This window comes from Cervus canadensis, chromosome 26, assembly GCF_019320065.1.
Source record: "Cervus canadensis isolate Bull #8, Minnesota chromosome 26, ASM1932006v1, whole genome shotgun sequence".
NCBI classification, from domain to species: Eukaryota; Metazoa; Chordata; class Mammalia; order Artiodactyla; family Cervidae; genus Cervus; species Cervus canadensis.
The window spans coordinates 26,633,652-26,651,127 of NC_057411.1; the positions used below are offsets into that span (position 1 = coordinate 26,633,652).

The 17,476-nt window shown below is 39.7% G+C and overlaps 1 protein-coding gene across 2 annotated transcripts in view; it reads right to left on the reverse strand.

The window, feature by feature from the left end:
* BTC (betacellulin) overlaps positions 1-17,476 on the reverse strand; it is a 49,334-nt gene that overhangs the window by 17,278 nt on the left and 14,580 nt on the right. The window contains exon 2 of one of the 2 annotated variants that reach the window (XM_043448286.1): positions 8,151-8,249. The exons of the other annotated variant lie outside the window; for it this stretch is intronic. Coding sequence (XP_043304221.1) covers positions 8,151-8,249 — 99 coding nt within the window. The remainder of the gene's footprint in view (positions 1-8,150; positions 8,250-17,476) is intronic. 2 annotated transcript variants of the gene reach the window in all.

Genomic DNA, 17,476 nt, shown 5'->3' on the forward strand with positions numbered 1-17,476 from the left:
AAGCTGAGTGCTGAAAAATTGATGCTTTTGAACTGTGGTGTTGAGAAGACTCTTGAGAGTCCCTTGGACTGCAAGGAGATCCAACCAGTCCATCCTAAAGGAGATCAGTCCTGGGTGTTCATTGGAAGGACTGATGTTGAAGCTGAAACTCCAATACTTTGGCCACCTCATGGGAAGAGCTGACTCATTGAAAAGACCCTGATGCTGGGAGGGATTGGGGGCAGGAGGAGAAGGGGACGACAGAGGATGAGATGGCTGGATGGCATCACCGACTCGATGGACATGCGTTTGAGTAAACTCTGGGAGTTGGTGATGGACAGGGAGGCCTGGCGTGCTGCGATTCATGGGGTCGCAAAGAGTCGGACACGACTGAGCAACTGAACTGAACTGAGCTGAACTGAAAGGACTGTTGAGAGGCTCAAGTAAAAGAACACATGAGGAAATTCTTAACTTCCCAGGTGGCGCTATTGCTAAACAAACTGCCTGCAATGCAGGAGACCCAGGTTCATTCCCTGGGTCGGAAAGATTCCCTGGAGAAGGAAATGACAACCCACTCCAGTATTCTTGCCTGGAGAATTCCATGGCCAGAGGAGGCTTGTGGGCCCCAGTTCATGGGGTCTCAAAGAGTCAGACACGACTGAACAACTTTCACTTCACTTTGTGTGCAAATTCCTAGCAAAGTGCACGGGACAATAAAGTCCTTGGTCAATGAGTTGATTCTAGAATCTCGAAAATCTTGACAATTCTAAGAGAAGTCTTGCAGCAGTACAAAGAGAGCTTATCTAATTAAAAAAAAAATTCTGGAAAATGCAGATTTTTTTTTAAGAGATGCAAGCATGTGTGCTCAGTCGTGTTGGACTTCTTATGACCCGTGGGCTACAGCCAGGCTCCTCTGTCCATGGGCTTCTCCAGGCAAGCATACTGGAGTGGGTTGCCATTTCCTCCTCAAGGGGATCTTCCCTTACCCAGGGATCGAGCCAGAGTCTCCTGCATCTCCTGCCTTGGCAGGCAGATTCTTTACCACTGAGTCACCTGGGAAATACTTTTAGGAGATGGTGAGCAAGCAACAGAGTTGTGGAGAATTTCAAGAGTGAAAACTCAGTCGTCAGGAATACGCCAGCCTTATGCAGGAGGAGGGAGGCAGATTTAATGGACATGGAAGAGACCTGAAGGAGAGCAGCCAAGGATGGTCGTGAATGGAAGTCAGAGACCTCAAGGGTCAGCAGGCTGAAGTTTTACCCTTGAATGAGGTGGGAGAGAGTTGAAGAAGGTTCTTACAGGTTAAATTAAATGGTATGTGTGAAAACTAAACTGTGAAGCATTTTACCAATGTATTAGACATTAAAGCGCGGAATGGATTAAAGTAAGAAGATGCCAAGGGGGAAAGGAGGAAGCTAAGGCATATCTGAGCCATGCAGACATACATGATACAGGCCTGGGGCAGGGGAATGGAGGGCAAGGAGATGAACAAAAGAATAGAGAATCATCAGTACCATTTCCATCATAAAATACAGAAAATTTAAAACATGATTAATACAATAAAATAAAAGAACAGGTAAGAACAAGGACCCACTGTATAGCTCAGGGAACTCTACTCAGTACTGCCTAATAACTTATATGGGAAATGAATCTGAAAAAGAATAGGTATATGTATAACTTCATCACTTTGCTATACAACTAAAACTAATCCATCACTGTAAATCAACTACACTCCAATAAAGAAGCAGTGAGACTTACTGACGGATCTGCTGGGCTCCAGAAAGGTCTTTTCTACTTTGTAAAGCACACCTGACTTTAAACATAAGCTATATGGCTCTGTATCCTGAACTTCACTAATTCCTCTGGCTGCCATGCCCTGCTAAACATAGCCAGCCTTTTTAATAAACACCATACAGAGCAAGATACCAGAGAACGCCTTAACCAGCAGCTGCTGGATGCAGTGATTTGATCAGCCTTGGTTCATCCAAGCAACACAAATCCATGCCAGGGAAAGGGTTGCCAAGTCCTGTTTTGATTGCTCACAGAGTTCCCTCCTTTGCCAAATAAGCGTGCCCTTAAATATTCCCAGCATTATTTGGATTTAAAATCCCTTCCATGTCACCAAGCAGAAAACGTCCTGTGATTTCTCTATGGAACTTTAAAACCTGGAAGAAAAATTAATCACACATATTGCCCTCCCCATTCCACACCCCCCCCCCCAAAAAAAACTAAATGGGAGCCCCTCTCTCTCTCTCTTGCATGGAAATGAGAAGGCTTATCAGCATTTCCTCCTTTGAAATGCACCTAAAATTCCAGTTGCTTTCATCTAATATTCATCAAGGTCACATTTTCTGAAAATTGAACAGCTGTGAAATCCAACATTTTCTGCCTATCATGAAACCTGATGACGTAGGGAAGGGGACGGTAAAGTCTATCCTTCCACTCCAGAGATATTTATCAAGAAAAAGGAAAAGTTAATATTATGACAAAAGAATGATTTGTTCTATGTATTGTGTTTCTCTGTTGGGAAGTGAATGGCATGGTCTTAAAAATGTAATAGCCGTGAAGATTCCTGTTGATACTGAGGTTTGTTTGCTGTTATTTAGTCATTAAGTCGTGTCTGATTCTTTTTCAACCCCATGGACTGTAGCCTGCCAGGCTCCTTTGTCCATGGGATTTCCCAGGCAAGAATACTGGAGTGGGGTGCCATTTCCTATTCCAAATACTAGGGGTGGTGGAACTTAATTGCTTTTTTCCCCTCCTACTTGCTCTTTTCCAACTCACACTCCCCGAACCAAATCACTTCTCTGGGAATGAGTTTGTTCCACAAAATTACATGGGAAAATTGCATGTACCAGATCACAGCACAATCTTTTAAGTGGATGGGCACCACAGGTAACATATCACAAACTCTTCATGAGACACTGTATTCCAAAGATTCTACAGCCAATTAAATAAGAAACCACCAGGGGTACTAGATGTCAAATTTTGATTCCAAGAGTTAGTAGAAGGGGTCAGAAGTAAGAATATCTTTCTTTGATAGTATGGGCAGGTAGATAGAAAGTGGTCACATTTTGGGGGTCATAAGAATGATTAGATGAGATGTGATGGATTCTCTTGAGCCAAACTAAAGTGGAGGAATACAGCAGACACCCAGATAACCTAGTTTAAATACAGAATTTTCCCCATTTTGATGGATGCTTTGATCAAACAGTGTGGTTCTTTAGTCCTTCTGTGTGTGTGTGTGCTAAGTTGCCTCAGTCGTGTCTAACTCCTTGTGATGCTATGGACTATAGCCCCCCAGGATCCTCTGTCCATGGAATTCTCCAGGCAAAAATACTGGAATGGGTTGCCATGCCCTTCTCCAGGGGATCTTCCCAACCCAGGGATCGAACCCATGTCTCTTATGTCTCCTGCATTGGCAGGCAGGTTGTTTTCTACTAGCCCCGCCTAGGAAGCCCTAGTCTTTCTGTACATGATTCTTATTCTCCAGCCAAGCAGGCTTTGTCATGCCTGTGTGATTAAAACTCTTCACAATTAATACATTAGACTTATTTTCATAAAATCGTCCCTTACCTATTCTGATAATGCTCATGAAAAATATATTTAATGATTTTTTTCAAATGATATCAATATCAGCAACTCTTCTGAAATCAACTCTAAGGGTAATATACAATTACTGGGAAAATGCTTTTTTTGTAAATTAACTCATTACAATGTTTATAACTTCTTGTATCTCTAAACCTTTAGTTAGATACATAGTTAAATCTCTGTGTAAGAGATTTAAAAGGGCGGAACTAAATGCAGGCTTCCCTGCTGGCTCAGATGGTAAAGAATCTGCCTGCAATGCAGGGGACCCAGATTCGATCCCTGGGTCAGGAAGATATCCTGGAGAAGAGAATGGCTACTTACTCCAGTATTCTTGCCTGAAGAATTCCAGGGACAGAGAAGCCTAGCAAGCTACAGTCCATGGTGTCACAAAGAGTCTAACACAACTGAGCAACTAACACTTTAAACTTCTCAACTTTTTAAAATTTTGGGATAGGAGTCCCACAAGTGTTAACAAAGAGAGAGAGGAACGGGGAAAAAAATCCTTATAAATTGACCTCCTCACACAGATATCCAACCTAAAAAGAGGAGGAAACAACCAGTGCACCAAAGAGTTCAAATGGTCACAGCAGCATCTGGAGAAAAGTTTCCTCCTAGACCATGAAGTAGAGCCTGAGACTTTAATATTTTAGACATCTTCCCAGTAGGGACTTCTTCATTTTACAACCTTCTTAAACCAAGAGGGGAGGAAGGAGATTTTACATTTTTTAAGTTAATTTTTCTTCTTATCTTGCCAACTATCTCTGTGGGACAGAGGAATGTAAATTCAGGATGCTCTTGAAAAAGTGCAGCATCGGAAAATTTATTGTAATTGAGGATTCCCATTTGTCTTACATTCAGTGCCGTTTCTTGTCAAAATGTGAATTGGCCTGTTTCTCCAGGAAAAGAAAAAATAAATCTCACAGATGTACTTGTCACCATCCTGGGCTTCTAGAATATGTTTATACAGAGGGCCAATCAGGTCTTATCAGCAAGTCTTTTACCCAGAAGGACTGTGTCAACCATTTGTGAGCTAACAGGAGTGGACATTCACTTATAGCTGTGCTTTTCATTCTAGCCCTTTAAAAGGAAGAAGAAAGAATCCAGTGTTGAGATTTGAGTGTATTTCATATATTTAAAATTATTCTTGGCTAAGAGATAAATAAGAATGGACAGGAAAAAAACTGCATTTCTTTTTGTTTTTCAAGAGTGCATGTGATGCCTCCTTCGCTCATTTTCCCTGGCTGGTTTGACTTCAACTTTCTCAACTCCTTCTAAATTTTGCAATGCATTGAGGTGCAACACTTTCTCAGCTTTTCTCCTCAGTCCTCTTCCTCTCTGGGTGTTTCCTGGCTTCAAACAGCTTAATGATAACAATGCACAAATTTGTTTCCATCCCAGATCTCTTCCTTCCATACTAACTGCCTCATTAACATACATCTAACTGGCATTTCAACTTGACACTTCCAAAATGGAACCTAGGATTTCCACCCCCTCAAATCTTGACCTTCCTCATCTCAGTAAATGGCATCTACCTCTTTTTTCCTATTACCTTTGTGACCTTATCTTTGACCATTTTGCTCATTGCTGCATCCTTGGCACTCGGAACAGGGCCTCCTGTATAGTCGGTAGCTCGTAAGTACCGACAAACAGAATAAATGTTTCATTCAAGATAGAAAATGACAGACTAAAAATGGAATGCTTAAAGACTGGGGCTGTTGGCAAGTAAAATCCTGAAATCATTTAGAAACAAGGAGGACTCCTAAAAATCATTTAATTCAGGGGTCCCCAACCTCCAGGGTGTAGACCAGTACCTCCTGTCAGATTAGCGGTATTAGATTACAAATAAAGTGCACAACGGGCTTCCCTGGTGCCTCAGACGGTAAAGAATCTGCCTGCAATGCTGGAGACCTGAGTTCAGTCCCTGGGTCAGGAAGACCCCCTGGAAAAGGGAATGGCAACCCACTCCAGGATTCTTGCCTGGAGAATTCCAAGGACAGAGGACCCTGGCAGGCTACAGTCCATGGGGTCACAGGAATCAGACATGACTGACTGACTAACACTTTCACTTTTTCACTTTCAAAGTGCACAATACATGGAATGCAATTGAATCATCCCAAAACAACACCCCCACTCCCAGTCTGTGGGAAAACTGTCTTCCATGAAATCAGTCCCTAGTGCCAAAAAGGTTGGGGACCACTGAAAGTCACTTCTTTATTTTCCAGGTTACAAATTAAGTCTTTGAAAGCTTAAGCAATGTGCTCAAGGTCACAGTTACTCAACAGAGACAATCTGCTCCTGTTTTACATTAATTTCTCTTTCAAGAAACTACAGTCATTTGCACTTTCAAGCAATTGTTTTTTTCAGAATTTTTCTCATGTATTGAGCATTCTGGTCTTCTAAAGTGATTCTAGAATATTACCATGGGAATTAGCAATACACATTATAGAGCCAGTCTTTCCAAGTTCACGTCAGGCTACTCTGCTTACCTGTGACCTTAAACAAACTAGGAAACAATTTATAGACGGAAAGGGCAATCTGCAGCCTCTATAGAAAATAGCAAGGAGTTTATTCAAAAATTTTAAGTGGGACAGCCATATGATCCAACAATACCACTCCTTTGTATTTATACAAAAATCAGGATCTCAAAAAAGAAGGTGCACTACCATGTTAATTATAGTATTATTCACAATAGCCAAGATGTGGAAGCAACCAAAATATTTATCTAGAGATGAATTGATAAAGGAAATACAGTATATACAGACAATGGAGTATTAATCAATCTTGAAAAAGAAGAAAATTTTGCAATATGCAGCAACATGGATGAACCTCGAGGGCATTATGCTAAGAGAAATAAACCAGTCACCAAAGGACAAGTAATACATGATTCAACTTTAACAGCCAAATCCACCGAAACAGAGTAGAATGGTGGTTGCCAGGGGTTGTGGGGAGAGGCCTTGTTTGTTGTTCAAGGGCTGTAAAGCTTCAGTTCTATAAGATGAATAATTCCTAGAGATCTGCTATCCAATATCAGATTCCATAGCTAATAATATTATATGCTAAGTCTCTTCAGTTTTCTCTCTTTATAACCCTATGGACTGTAGCCTGCTAGGTTCCTCTGTCCATAGGATTTCCCAGGCAAGAACACTGGAGTGGGCCGCCATGCCCTCCTCCAGGGGATCTTCCCAACTCAGGGATCAAACCCAGGCCTCTTAGTCTCCTGCATTGGCAGGCGGGTTCTTAACCACTAGCGCCACCTGGGAAGCCCCAGTAATATTGTATTGTACACTTGAAATGTTGTTAAAAGGAGGGATCCCATGTTACAAGTTCTCATGACAATAACAAAATTTAAAAATACATTTAGGAAGATAATGAGGAAGATTTTTTAACCCTATCAATCATCGATTACTGAGTAATCTCCCAAAGGAAATGTGAAAATGTCATTTAAGACATTTGAAACCAGACTGAAGGAAAGCACACACATAAAGTAGGCTTTGTCCTTCTCAGTACACAGGTGACAAGACCCACACTGTCATGATCTAAGACAGCGATGGACTCACAGCCCACGGACACTCTCCAGACCACCCACTAATGGGAGGGAGGAAAGAGGAAAGCTGGGCTAGAACTGATGACTCACTTCAGGACGACTTGCTCAGCGTGTTCCTGGCTCAGTTACAAGATCCCCAGGACACTAGGAAAGGAGCACTTACACCAGGTCACCATTCTGCAGCTCAGAGAAGTTTCCAGAGGCTCTTCTCCACTCTGCTCTACTTTCAGAATTGGCCTATGTTAGGTTGTGTTTTGAAATAAGAAACAGCCTCTGTAGAAGATCAGACCATACACTGTATAAATGACAGACAGACCTTAGACCAGAAGTCAGTCAACTGTGACCCAAAAAACAAATCTGGTTCACAGCTTGTTTCTCTAAAAAAAAAGTTTTACTGGAAGACATCCAAAGCCATTCATTTGCGTAGTGTCTATGGCTGATTTCAATGGCAGAGCAGAGTAGTTACAAAAGACCACAAGCACCACAAAACCTCAGTTTTTACTATCTGACTCTACTAAAGCTGACCCCTGCCTCAGACTAATAACTTTGAGAATACTAATTCAAGCATCTGTAAGTAAAATATGTTTTAAAAATTGATGCCTTCTTCCCTTCTTTTAAGTTATAAAATAGAAAATAAAATTTGAATTTGAATAGAATGTGCCAACTTTCTATGAATCTAGTCCAAGACATCACATGATGCTAGAAGCTGGAAATCACATCTATGATGGAATGAGAAAGACCTGAGTGTGAATCCCAGATTTGCAGTATACCAGCAGTGTGACCTTTGGCAATTACATATTCTTTCTAGCTTCACCTTGAAATAAAGTAAAAAGTGTTACTAGCTCATAGAGTTCTTGCAAGGAGTGAATGCATTACTGTATGCAAAGCCCAGTGCCTGGTACATTAGCAAGTGCTCAAAAAACTATCTGGTTTTATGATTACTGTATTATCAACAACTTAAAATGTAGGGAAGTCAGCTTTCTGAGATTGAATACAAAGCTGATGAAATACAAAGACATCACTAGTTATGCATTACCTGGGCAGTTTTCTGCATGATCTCCACAGAGAAGGCCATCGTTTTCAGGACTTCTGGTTGAATTCCCATCTGCCAGAACACAGTGGAGGATCACTAGACCTTCAAGTTCAAAACAGAACCAAAACAAACATGAAACCTTGAAAACATGCTCAAGACAAAAGATCCTATCAAAGTCTCGACCATTTATGAAAATAACAAGCCTGTGGCTCCCATTTCCAAGTTATTCTCTTGCAGCATCGAAGGGGCACCCAGGCCAGCATGTCTCATTTTTTAAGCTCAAGGCTCAAGACAGAATTTTCAAGCCAGTATCACTTACTGGGTTTCCCCGGTGGCTCAGACATTAAAGAATCTGCCTACACTGTGGGAGACCTGGGTTCAATCCCTGGGTTTGGGAAGATCCCCTGGAGAAGGGAATGTCAACCCACTCCAGTATTCTCGCCTGGGAAATCCCATGGACAGAGGAGCCGGGAGGGCTACAGTCCATGGGGTTGCAAAGAGTCAGACACGACTGAACAAACAACACACACACATCACTTCTATCTGATGAGACCTGGCCCTATAAGTGAGAAGACTTAGCCATAGCTGCGATGAAGCCTTATCCTATGAACAGAAGAACAAAGGGAGTTCTCAGCCACCTGATGAATATACAGTGGTGAGCTTCAGGGAGGAGGGATAATGAACCCCTGTGGCAATGTATTTTCTCCCCTGGCCTTCACATACCCAGTGCTTCTCAAGCTTTAACTACTGAGTGTGCTTCCTTCTGGGGAGATGCAAACTAGATATTCAATTCATAGGAACTATTTTAAAATTTGAAGTTCCTCCAGCTTAGTAACTCGGTCTCTGAGAATGACAGACCTCATGGAAAATCAGGGGAAGGAAAGGAACACTGTGCTGAGGTTAGGAAAGTTTAGAATACAAAGGGTAGTCCTTGCAGGGATTCGGATTCAAACAAACCAACAGTAAAAATCACAGTAAAGGTAATCAGGGCAATCTGCCAATCTTAAGAAATTGTTAGAGTGTCAAGTGTGATAGGAGAAGGAAATGGCAACCCACTCCAGTGTTCTTGCCTGGAGAATCCCAGGGACGGAGGAGCCTGGTGGGCTGCCGTCTATGGGGTTGCACAGAGCCGGACATGACTGAAGCGACAGCAGCGGCAGCAGCAAGCATGACAATGATTTTGTGGTTTAGATGTTAAAAACAGAATCTATATCTCTTAGAGATATGTATTTAAGTACTTATGTATCTCTGATTTGCTTTAAAATAATCCAACAAGGGAAGACAGGTGTGTGGCAATGAGGGAAAGGCATAGATGAAGCAAGATTGTTCACATGTTGACCATTGTTGAAGCTGGGTGGTATGTTTGTCAAGGTTCACTCTGCTGTTGTCTCTACTTTTACATATACTTTTAAATATCTGTAATAAGAAGCTGGAGAGGAGAGGGGAAAGGAGGAGTGATTCAACTGCTTGGGAGCTGGATGATCCTGAGTTTATAACCTGTTTTTGCCACCTTACAGCCATGTACCATGGGCAAGTTTCATAACCTCTCGGTTTCCTCATTGGCAAGATGGAGTTAATTATTATGTCTTCTTCAGAGAGCTGTCGTGAGGCTCCAACCAGCTAAGTATATATACAAAGTGCTTAATGCAGTGCTAACACTTAATCAGTACTCAGTTAAATTACTCATTATTATGTAACTAGTAGGAACAGAGTAACTTGCCCACTGGTTGTGTTGACAAGGTTCTAAACTGCACATGTCCTTCAAGCACAATTTAGCTCAACAAACATCCACAAGCACCCCCAAAACACACCTGTGGACAGGAAATGCTCTACCCTCAAACTCTTCCAAAGCTGCTAAGGCAGGTAATCAGCCAACCAAGTAATCAAAATACAAAGTGATAGTATTGTACCAGATAACAATAGAACCCAGAAAGTTCAAAGGCTGAAAGAGTTTCAAAAAGAGTTTTACAAAACAGAGTTTTTTCTGTCTCTATCGAATTAGGGAAAAAATTTTTTTTTTTTTTAAGAGGTGGTACCTAGCATTGGAAACAGTGAAGACAAATAGAAACTCATATCCATTGATAAGAGGAAAATTATTACTACTCTTCCACAGGACAACTTACCAGGACGTTCAGCTTTTAGCTAAAAGCTTAAAAATTATACAAGTGCTTAAATCCAGTAATCTCATTTCTAGCAATTTTTCCCAAAGAAATAAATTAAAATACATAAAAAAATTTCACTACAAAATTTCTACATGTGACATGGCTTATAAAAAAAATTAGAAATTGGCCTAAATATCTAACAATAGAGAACTGAGTAAAGATATAGGAAATATTTCCATGTAATAAAATGCTCTTCAGCCATAAAAAATTATTTTTAAACATTTAAAAATATCCCTCAGTAAGAGAAGCAGTTATAGAATAGTAATTAGTGAGATCTGAGTGTTTTTCTTCTGCATGTGTTTGTGATAAATATAAAAATAACCACATAGATAAATAGTTTTTAAAAAGATGGGTAGGTAAGTAGATAGAGTTGCCCACATGGTTAGAATTTTTCCTTAATTATCCTAATTTTCACTTTCTAATTTTTCTACTTGACTATTCTGTTTGTTGAAACAAGAAAAACGGAGCAGCTCAAATTTAAAAACAAAACAAAACACAATTTGGATACCAAATTTCTATATATTTTTCTGCCTTTAATCCTATTACCTGGCTCCTCCTTTCACACTTAGAACAAACCAGAAACAGTCATTTAAGACTTCTCAAGCACAGGAATTGTATATTTCCCAGCTCTGAAATCCTGTTATTTAACACAGAGCACAAGGGATATTCAACAAATGTTGATAGATGAGTGATCTTAGATTAATCTATGAACATGCAAAACAAACATTAAGTTCAAAGATCCCAATGTCAATGTCCAGTGGAAAATTTTATCCTTTTTTATTATAAAACAGGTTTAAATCATTTTTAAAATCCCACATATGGGCTTTCTTCATGGGCAGAATCAGAGGCATTAATTCTTCAGTTAATCTATTCTGATGATGGAAATTGAAAAAAAAACAAAACTAAATCTCACAGAGATTTAACATCTGCAAACTAAGGATGGCAATCTCTTCATCTTAGGAGTATTATAAAATGTAAATTAACATAAGAAAAGATACACACATGGCTTGGCAGATAGTGTACAACTTTTAGTCTTCTTGAGCTCCTTCCCTTATCACTTTATAATTTAATACAACATTCTTTATTCCCACACGACAGAGGGAGTCCTGATTCCATGGAAATCCTGCCAGAGTCTCCGAACACTCTGGCAGGCTGTGCCCAGGCTGTCTTCTGCTAAGGCTCACCCCACATGCTGGCATCCGCTGGCAAAGAAATTCCACTGGAGAGAGCCCCTGGGAGGACCCCTTGGGTTAGACATTCTCAGGCCAATCAGACACCAAGTTCAAGGCTCTGGGATGAGGTACACAGTTCCTCCTACTCCCATGCAATAATCTTCATCAGCTTGTGGTCCTGAACCAAATCGAGCTTGATTTTGAAGAGCAATTTACTTGGTCTGCATAGTTTTTTAAAACTGAATCATGATGGTTCATATCAAGCCTGGATTTTTCTGATTCTATTTAAAAAGTGGAAGGTCTGGCAACACAGATCTGAAACACCTTCATAGCAACAACTAGCTGGAACCTAGCAGCACGTGACCTCTTTAAATGCCGCAGACTCCACCAGGCTTGCTGAGCTCATTGATTTTAACTTCCTAGACCCTGACAGGAATCTGAGTGTGTGATCCATATGGAGAGACTCAGAAATCAGAGAAGTGCTCACAAAAGCATCTACTCAATATTGAAGGCTGCTTCAAAGAGAAAGGATGCTCCTGTTTCATCCATAATTCAACAGATATTTATTAAATATTTTGGGTTTGGCACTGATTCAAGACACTGAATGTTCAAAGATAACAGATACCATCACTACCTTCAAGGAACTCATATTCTCATAAGGAAGATAGACACACAAATCTATAAAATATAATGTGATAAGCAAAACAGAGGTAGCATGGGAATAACACAGGGTGGAGAATCAACTTGCATCCCAGCAAAAACTTCACAGAGAAGGTGGGAATTACAGTGACTTTTTAATAAGTAATAAATGCTTTTTTTAACATCAATAACTTCTAGAAAACAAATACTGAGTTATCAAGATAACATGATTATATTATATTGTTTCAGCAGTTGACAATATTTATGTGGTAATGATAAAGTAAATCCTGAGGGAGGTGAAAGTCACTCAGTCATGTCCAACTCTTGCAACCCCATGGACTATACAGTCCATGGAATTCTCCAGGCCAGAATACTGGAGTGGGTAGTATTTCCCTTCTCCAGGGGACCCAGGGATTGAACTCAGGTCTCCAGCATTTCAGGTGGATTCCTTACCAGCTGAACCACAAGGGAAGCCCAAGAATACTGGAGTAGGTAGCCTATCCCTTCTCCAGCAGATCTTCCCAACCCAGGAATCGAACCATGGTCTCCTGCATTGCAGGTAGATTCTTTATCAACTGGGCTATCAAATGTGTCATAGAATCAAGACCAATAATTAGCCAACATAGACCATGTAGAGTAACTAGTTGTGATTAATCATTATCTATGCAATGCTCATCATTAAGTGTTTTGAGTATTATCCTTATAGTAACTATACTGGAATGAGAAGAGAAACTCAACAAGGCTAAACTTGACAAGTCAAGAAATAGTATTACAAATGGTTTAGCAATACAGAGGTAAATATAGAAGAAGCACCTTAAAGAGTCAAAAGTGGTTGATTCTAGCAAGGTGAACAGCCAGAAAGGCAGGAACAAAGATCTCTTATTCAATATTATGATCTTTTTAGCATTATTTGATTTTTTAAAAATCTGTGTACATGTATTACTTTATTTTAAAAAATTAATTTTTAAGAAAAAGACCAAAAAATTTGTAACTAACCAGGGCATTCTCAATTAAAGAGCCAACTTACAAAAAGGCATGGCATGAATAATACAACTTGTCCAGTTCTTTGGAGGGTGGGTGGGGATTGTGATGGAAGAAAAGATTGGAGGGCCGTAGGTCACGAATGGCTAAGAGCCATGTTAATTACTTTGGATCTGCTTCCCTGGTGGCTCAGACAGTAAAAAAAAAATCTGCCTGCAATGAGGGACACCCAGATTCCATCCCTGGGTCAGGAAGATCCCCTGGAGAAGGAAACAGCAACCCATTCCAGTATTCTTGCCTGGAAAATCCCATGGGCAGAGGAGCCTGAAGGGCTACAGTCCAAGAAGTCGCAGAGTTGGACACGACTGAGCAGCTAACACTTTCACTTTCATGTAGTTAAAATGGGGTCATTGAAAAGTTTCAAGTGAGAACCATTGTGATCATCTTTTTTTTCACTTTGACAAGGTTCCTTTAATACCAGTATAGGTGATTCACACATACCTAAATGAACATGGTGGCAACATAACCATATGGAGAAGAAATGAACATGAGAGATATTCACAAAGTGAAATATAAACAAAAAAAGACTTGGTGACTAATAAGCTAGAGTAGAATGTAGGATAAAAGGAGTCTAGGATGACTCCAGAGTTTGTGACTAGAGTGACTGGCTGGATTGTGGTACCAACCACAGGTGTAAGTATACAAGAAAACAAACAGGTTGAGGATTGCTATAGACTGTTTTGTTGAAACCTAATCTCTAATGTGATGTGACTAGGTCATGAGGGTGGAGCCCTCATGTTTGGGATCAGACCTTATGAAAGACACCTCACAGAGCTCCCTTGCCATGTGAGGACACGGTAGAAAGATGGCTGTCTATGAACCAGGAAACAGGCTCTCTCCAGACACTGAATCTGCTAGAGATCTTCATTTGGGACTTAGCAGCCTCCAGAACTGTGAAAAATAAATGTTTGTTGTTTACAAGCCACCAAGTCTATGTTATTTTATTATAGCAGCCCAAACTGAATAAAATAGGCATGGAAAAAATTTCAGTTTTAGACATTCTGAATCTGACAAGACTGTGTCTCATTTACAAATACTAGATTGATATTAGATCTGGAACCTTGGAGTGAAGTCAAAGCTACAGTTTCTAAATTTTGGAGTCATGAAAAATAAACTGGTATTTAACACCATTGATATGGATCTGTTAGAAAGAACTATGTGAAAAGAAAAAAAGCTGATTAAGCATACAATCCTGAAAAAAAAAAAAAAAACTATCATAGAGGAGCAGAAAGAGAAGAGCCCTCAAGGGATCAAGAAGGAACAGCCACAGAAGAGAAGTTTTCTAGAAGAATTTGATCAACTGTATATGGTGACCCAGCAGTAAAGAACCACCTGCAGTGCAGGAGACTTTGGTTGGATCCCTGGGTCAGGAAGATTCCCTAGAGGAGGAAATGGTGACCCACTCCAATATTCTTGCCTTGAAAATCCCATGGACAGAGGAGCCTGGCAGGCTATAGTCCCTAGGGTTGCAAAGAGTTGGACATGACTGAGCAAAAGCAGGGATAAGGACTGATGGAGAATTAAAAATAAAAACTGAAATATATGCATTAGATTTGAAAACTAAAAAGCACTAACAATATCTTGCTAGATAAACAGAAATGGCATAAACATGTGCAAATAACTGTAGATTACTCTTCAAAGATTAGAAAGGGAAGGGTACCATTAGTCAATATGTACAGAAAAGAGTTATTTTGCTTTCATCTTTATTATGAAAGATAATTGACAGGAAGCTGCCAAAGGTACAGGGGAGAGGCAAAGGATGAATTAATAACAGAGGCAGAGAGTTTGGAAAGTTTAACCCAAAAGGCAGGGCCACTGCAATTGCAAGGTAGTTCTTTTGCAGTCAAAGTTAGCAGTTCTGGCAGGTATAACTGTATTTCAAGTGAATGAAAAGTCCTTGGTGAATAAAAGCTTAAAGATATCTTATATTCCATATATCTTACCGCATTGATCAAAGAAACACACGTTCTAGTTAAAATGAGTGGGAAATGTCTAATGGGTTTCTCCACTTTCACGCTACCAGCATCTGGGGGCTGGATAATTCTTTGTTTCAGGATGCTATGCACTGCATTATGACTGGCAGTATAGCTGGCTTTTGTCCACAAGATGCTAGTGTCACCCCATCCCTTCCTCCATCCAGCCCTAAGATGTCACAATCAAAACTCTCTCCAGACCTTGTCAAATGTTTCCTTGGGTGAGAAATTACATTGGTTGAGAACCACTGAAATTCTCTTCAAACCATTTTAATTTCATTTTTATCCAAAACATAGCTTTCATTTTTTAAATATATTCCTTTAATCTAAGTCAACGGCATAGCTTCAAAGGCTCAAATTTTGACTTAAAAAATTTCTTAGGGAAAATGCCATTATCTTATGGAAAGATCACCAGACACAGTCATTAATTCACCACTTGACCTTGAGTTAATTAACACACTATCCTGACCTTTTTCCTCATGAAAAAGTACAATCAAAGGCTCTTGCCTATCCCATGATCTAGTTCACAAAAAGCAAGTGAAATAATTTAGCAAAAGAATGTTTAAAAGAAGACACATTATTAAAATTATCAGAGAACCTATGGATTGTATTTTAGAGAAAATGAAAGAAAGTATGATACTAGATGTGGAAAACATAAAATTTTCATTCAAGAGTCACAAATTATATTAATTTTCAGAATTAGTAAGAACCTCAGAGGTATTCAAATCTCCTACCACCCAACTCTCACGGCTAAGTTGCCTCAGTCATGTCTGACTCTTCTGCAACCATATGGACTGTAGCCTGCCAGGCTTCTCTGTCCATGAGAGAGGTAGGCAATACTCCAGGCAGGATACTGGAGTGGGTTGCCATGGCCTCCTCTCTGGGATCGTCCCGATCCAGGGATTGAACCCGTGTCTCTTATGTCTCCTGCATTGGCAGATGGGTTCCCACTAGCTCCACCTGGAAAGCCCCCAACCAACTCTCAGCTTCTCTATAAAACATCCCCTGAGAGAGAGTTTATTAAGCCCACCTTTAAAATTTTGGTACAGAGACTTCACTTTCTTCTAAGGCATCCCATTTCAATGAGATCATTCATCCATTCTTTCGATCACAGTCATTCATTCAAAATAAATATTAAGCATCTATTTCTAAACCTCTACAAATGCTTCTTTATGTTGAACTAGTTTTTTCCTTCCCATAATTTTACTCTGCTAATTGGAATCACATAGAATAAGTCTAAACTCTCTTTCTCATGACAGATCCTCATATGTTTGAAGTCAGAAATCAAGCTTTCCTAAAAGAATTTCTCTTCCTCAGGCTAAACATCCTGGTGACGTCAATCATATTTTACCTGAAATCACAAGACTTCTCATAAACCTTACATGCTCCTTAAATACAAGGTTAAAATAAAGCACTATTTTACATGGTTTGGCAAAGACAGAATGGGGCTCTCAACCACCACATTGAAGACGCCATATGCAGCCCCATAGCATATCAGCCCTTTAAAATTATTCCATTAATTTCAGGGGTTTTATGCTGCTTAGAATAAAAAGAAATTCCTAAATTTCTTATACTGCTGGAAGGCAGCATATTGATGGATTTTTTGTTACGTTGTTTTGTTTTTTGTTTGTTTGTTTCAATTTTCACCTAAACTTAAGTTTGCACTTGTCCCTTTTAAATGTTATTGCATTAAATTTTAGATGTCATCCAAATATTTCACAATCTCTTTGCTTTCTTATTCTTTCATTCAATCTATTATCCATGTCTCCCTGCTGCACATGACCTGTAGAATTCTCAGGTGCATTCAAGCAATAAAAACAAAATAACACACAAAAAAGTTAAATTAGCTGCATTTACTAAGTGATTGGATATTGAGTGTGTATTTCTGAGGTTGGTTTTTAAATGGCGAATCTACTCATAAAGACAAAAAGGAAAAGAAACCTAATTCTACTTTAGTGAGTCAAAGCTCCATTTACTTTTCTGCACTTTGAGATTCTCAAATTAAAAGTTATGGAATGTATTAACAGTACTATCCCCGTCAGCCAGCATAGAGAATGAAGTCATTGGGAACAATACAAGCATTCAAAGAGACATAGTTTGACAAGGAGCATGACCTGTCGTCTCAAAGTTACCGCTAATGCTGAGGTAAGTCATACACCAGCTGGGTCAACTATTTAAAAAGATCAAATGTGACCAAGTCAAACAGTCATATACGTTGAATTTGCCTCATCCCTGAGCTGAACTTTCCATTTTTAGACCCAAATGCATTTTATAGTTTTAAAATAAATATATTTTATCACAAAATGTCCATATGTCCATATTCTGATAACTTAGGACATCTA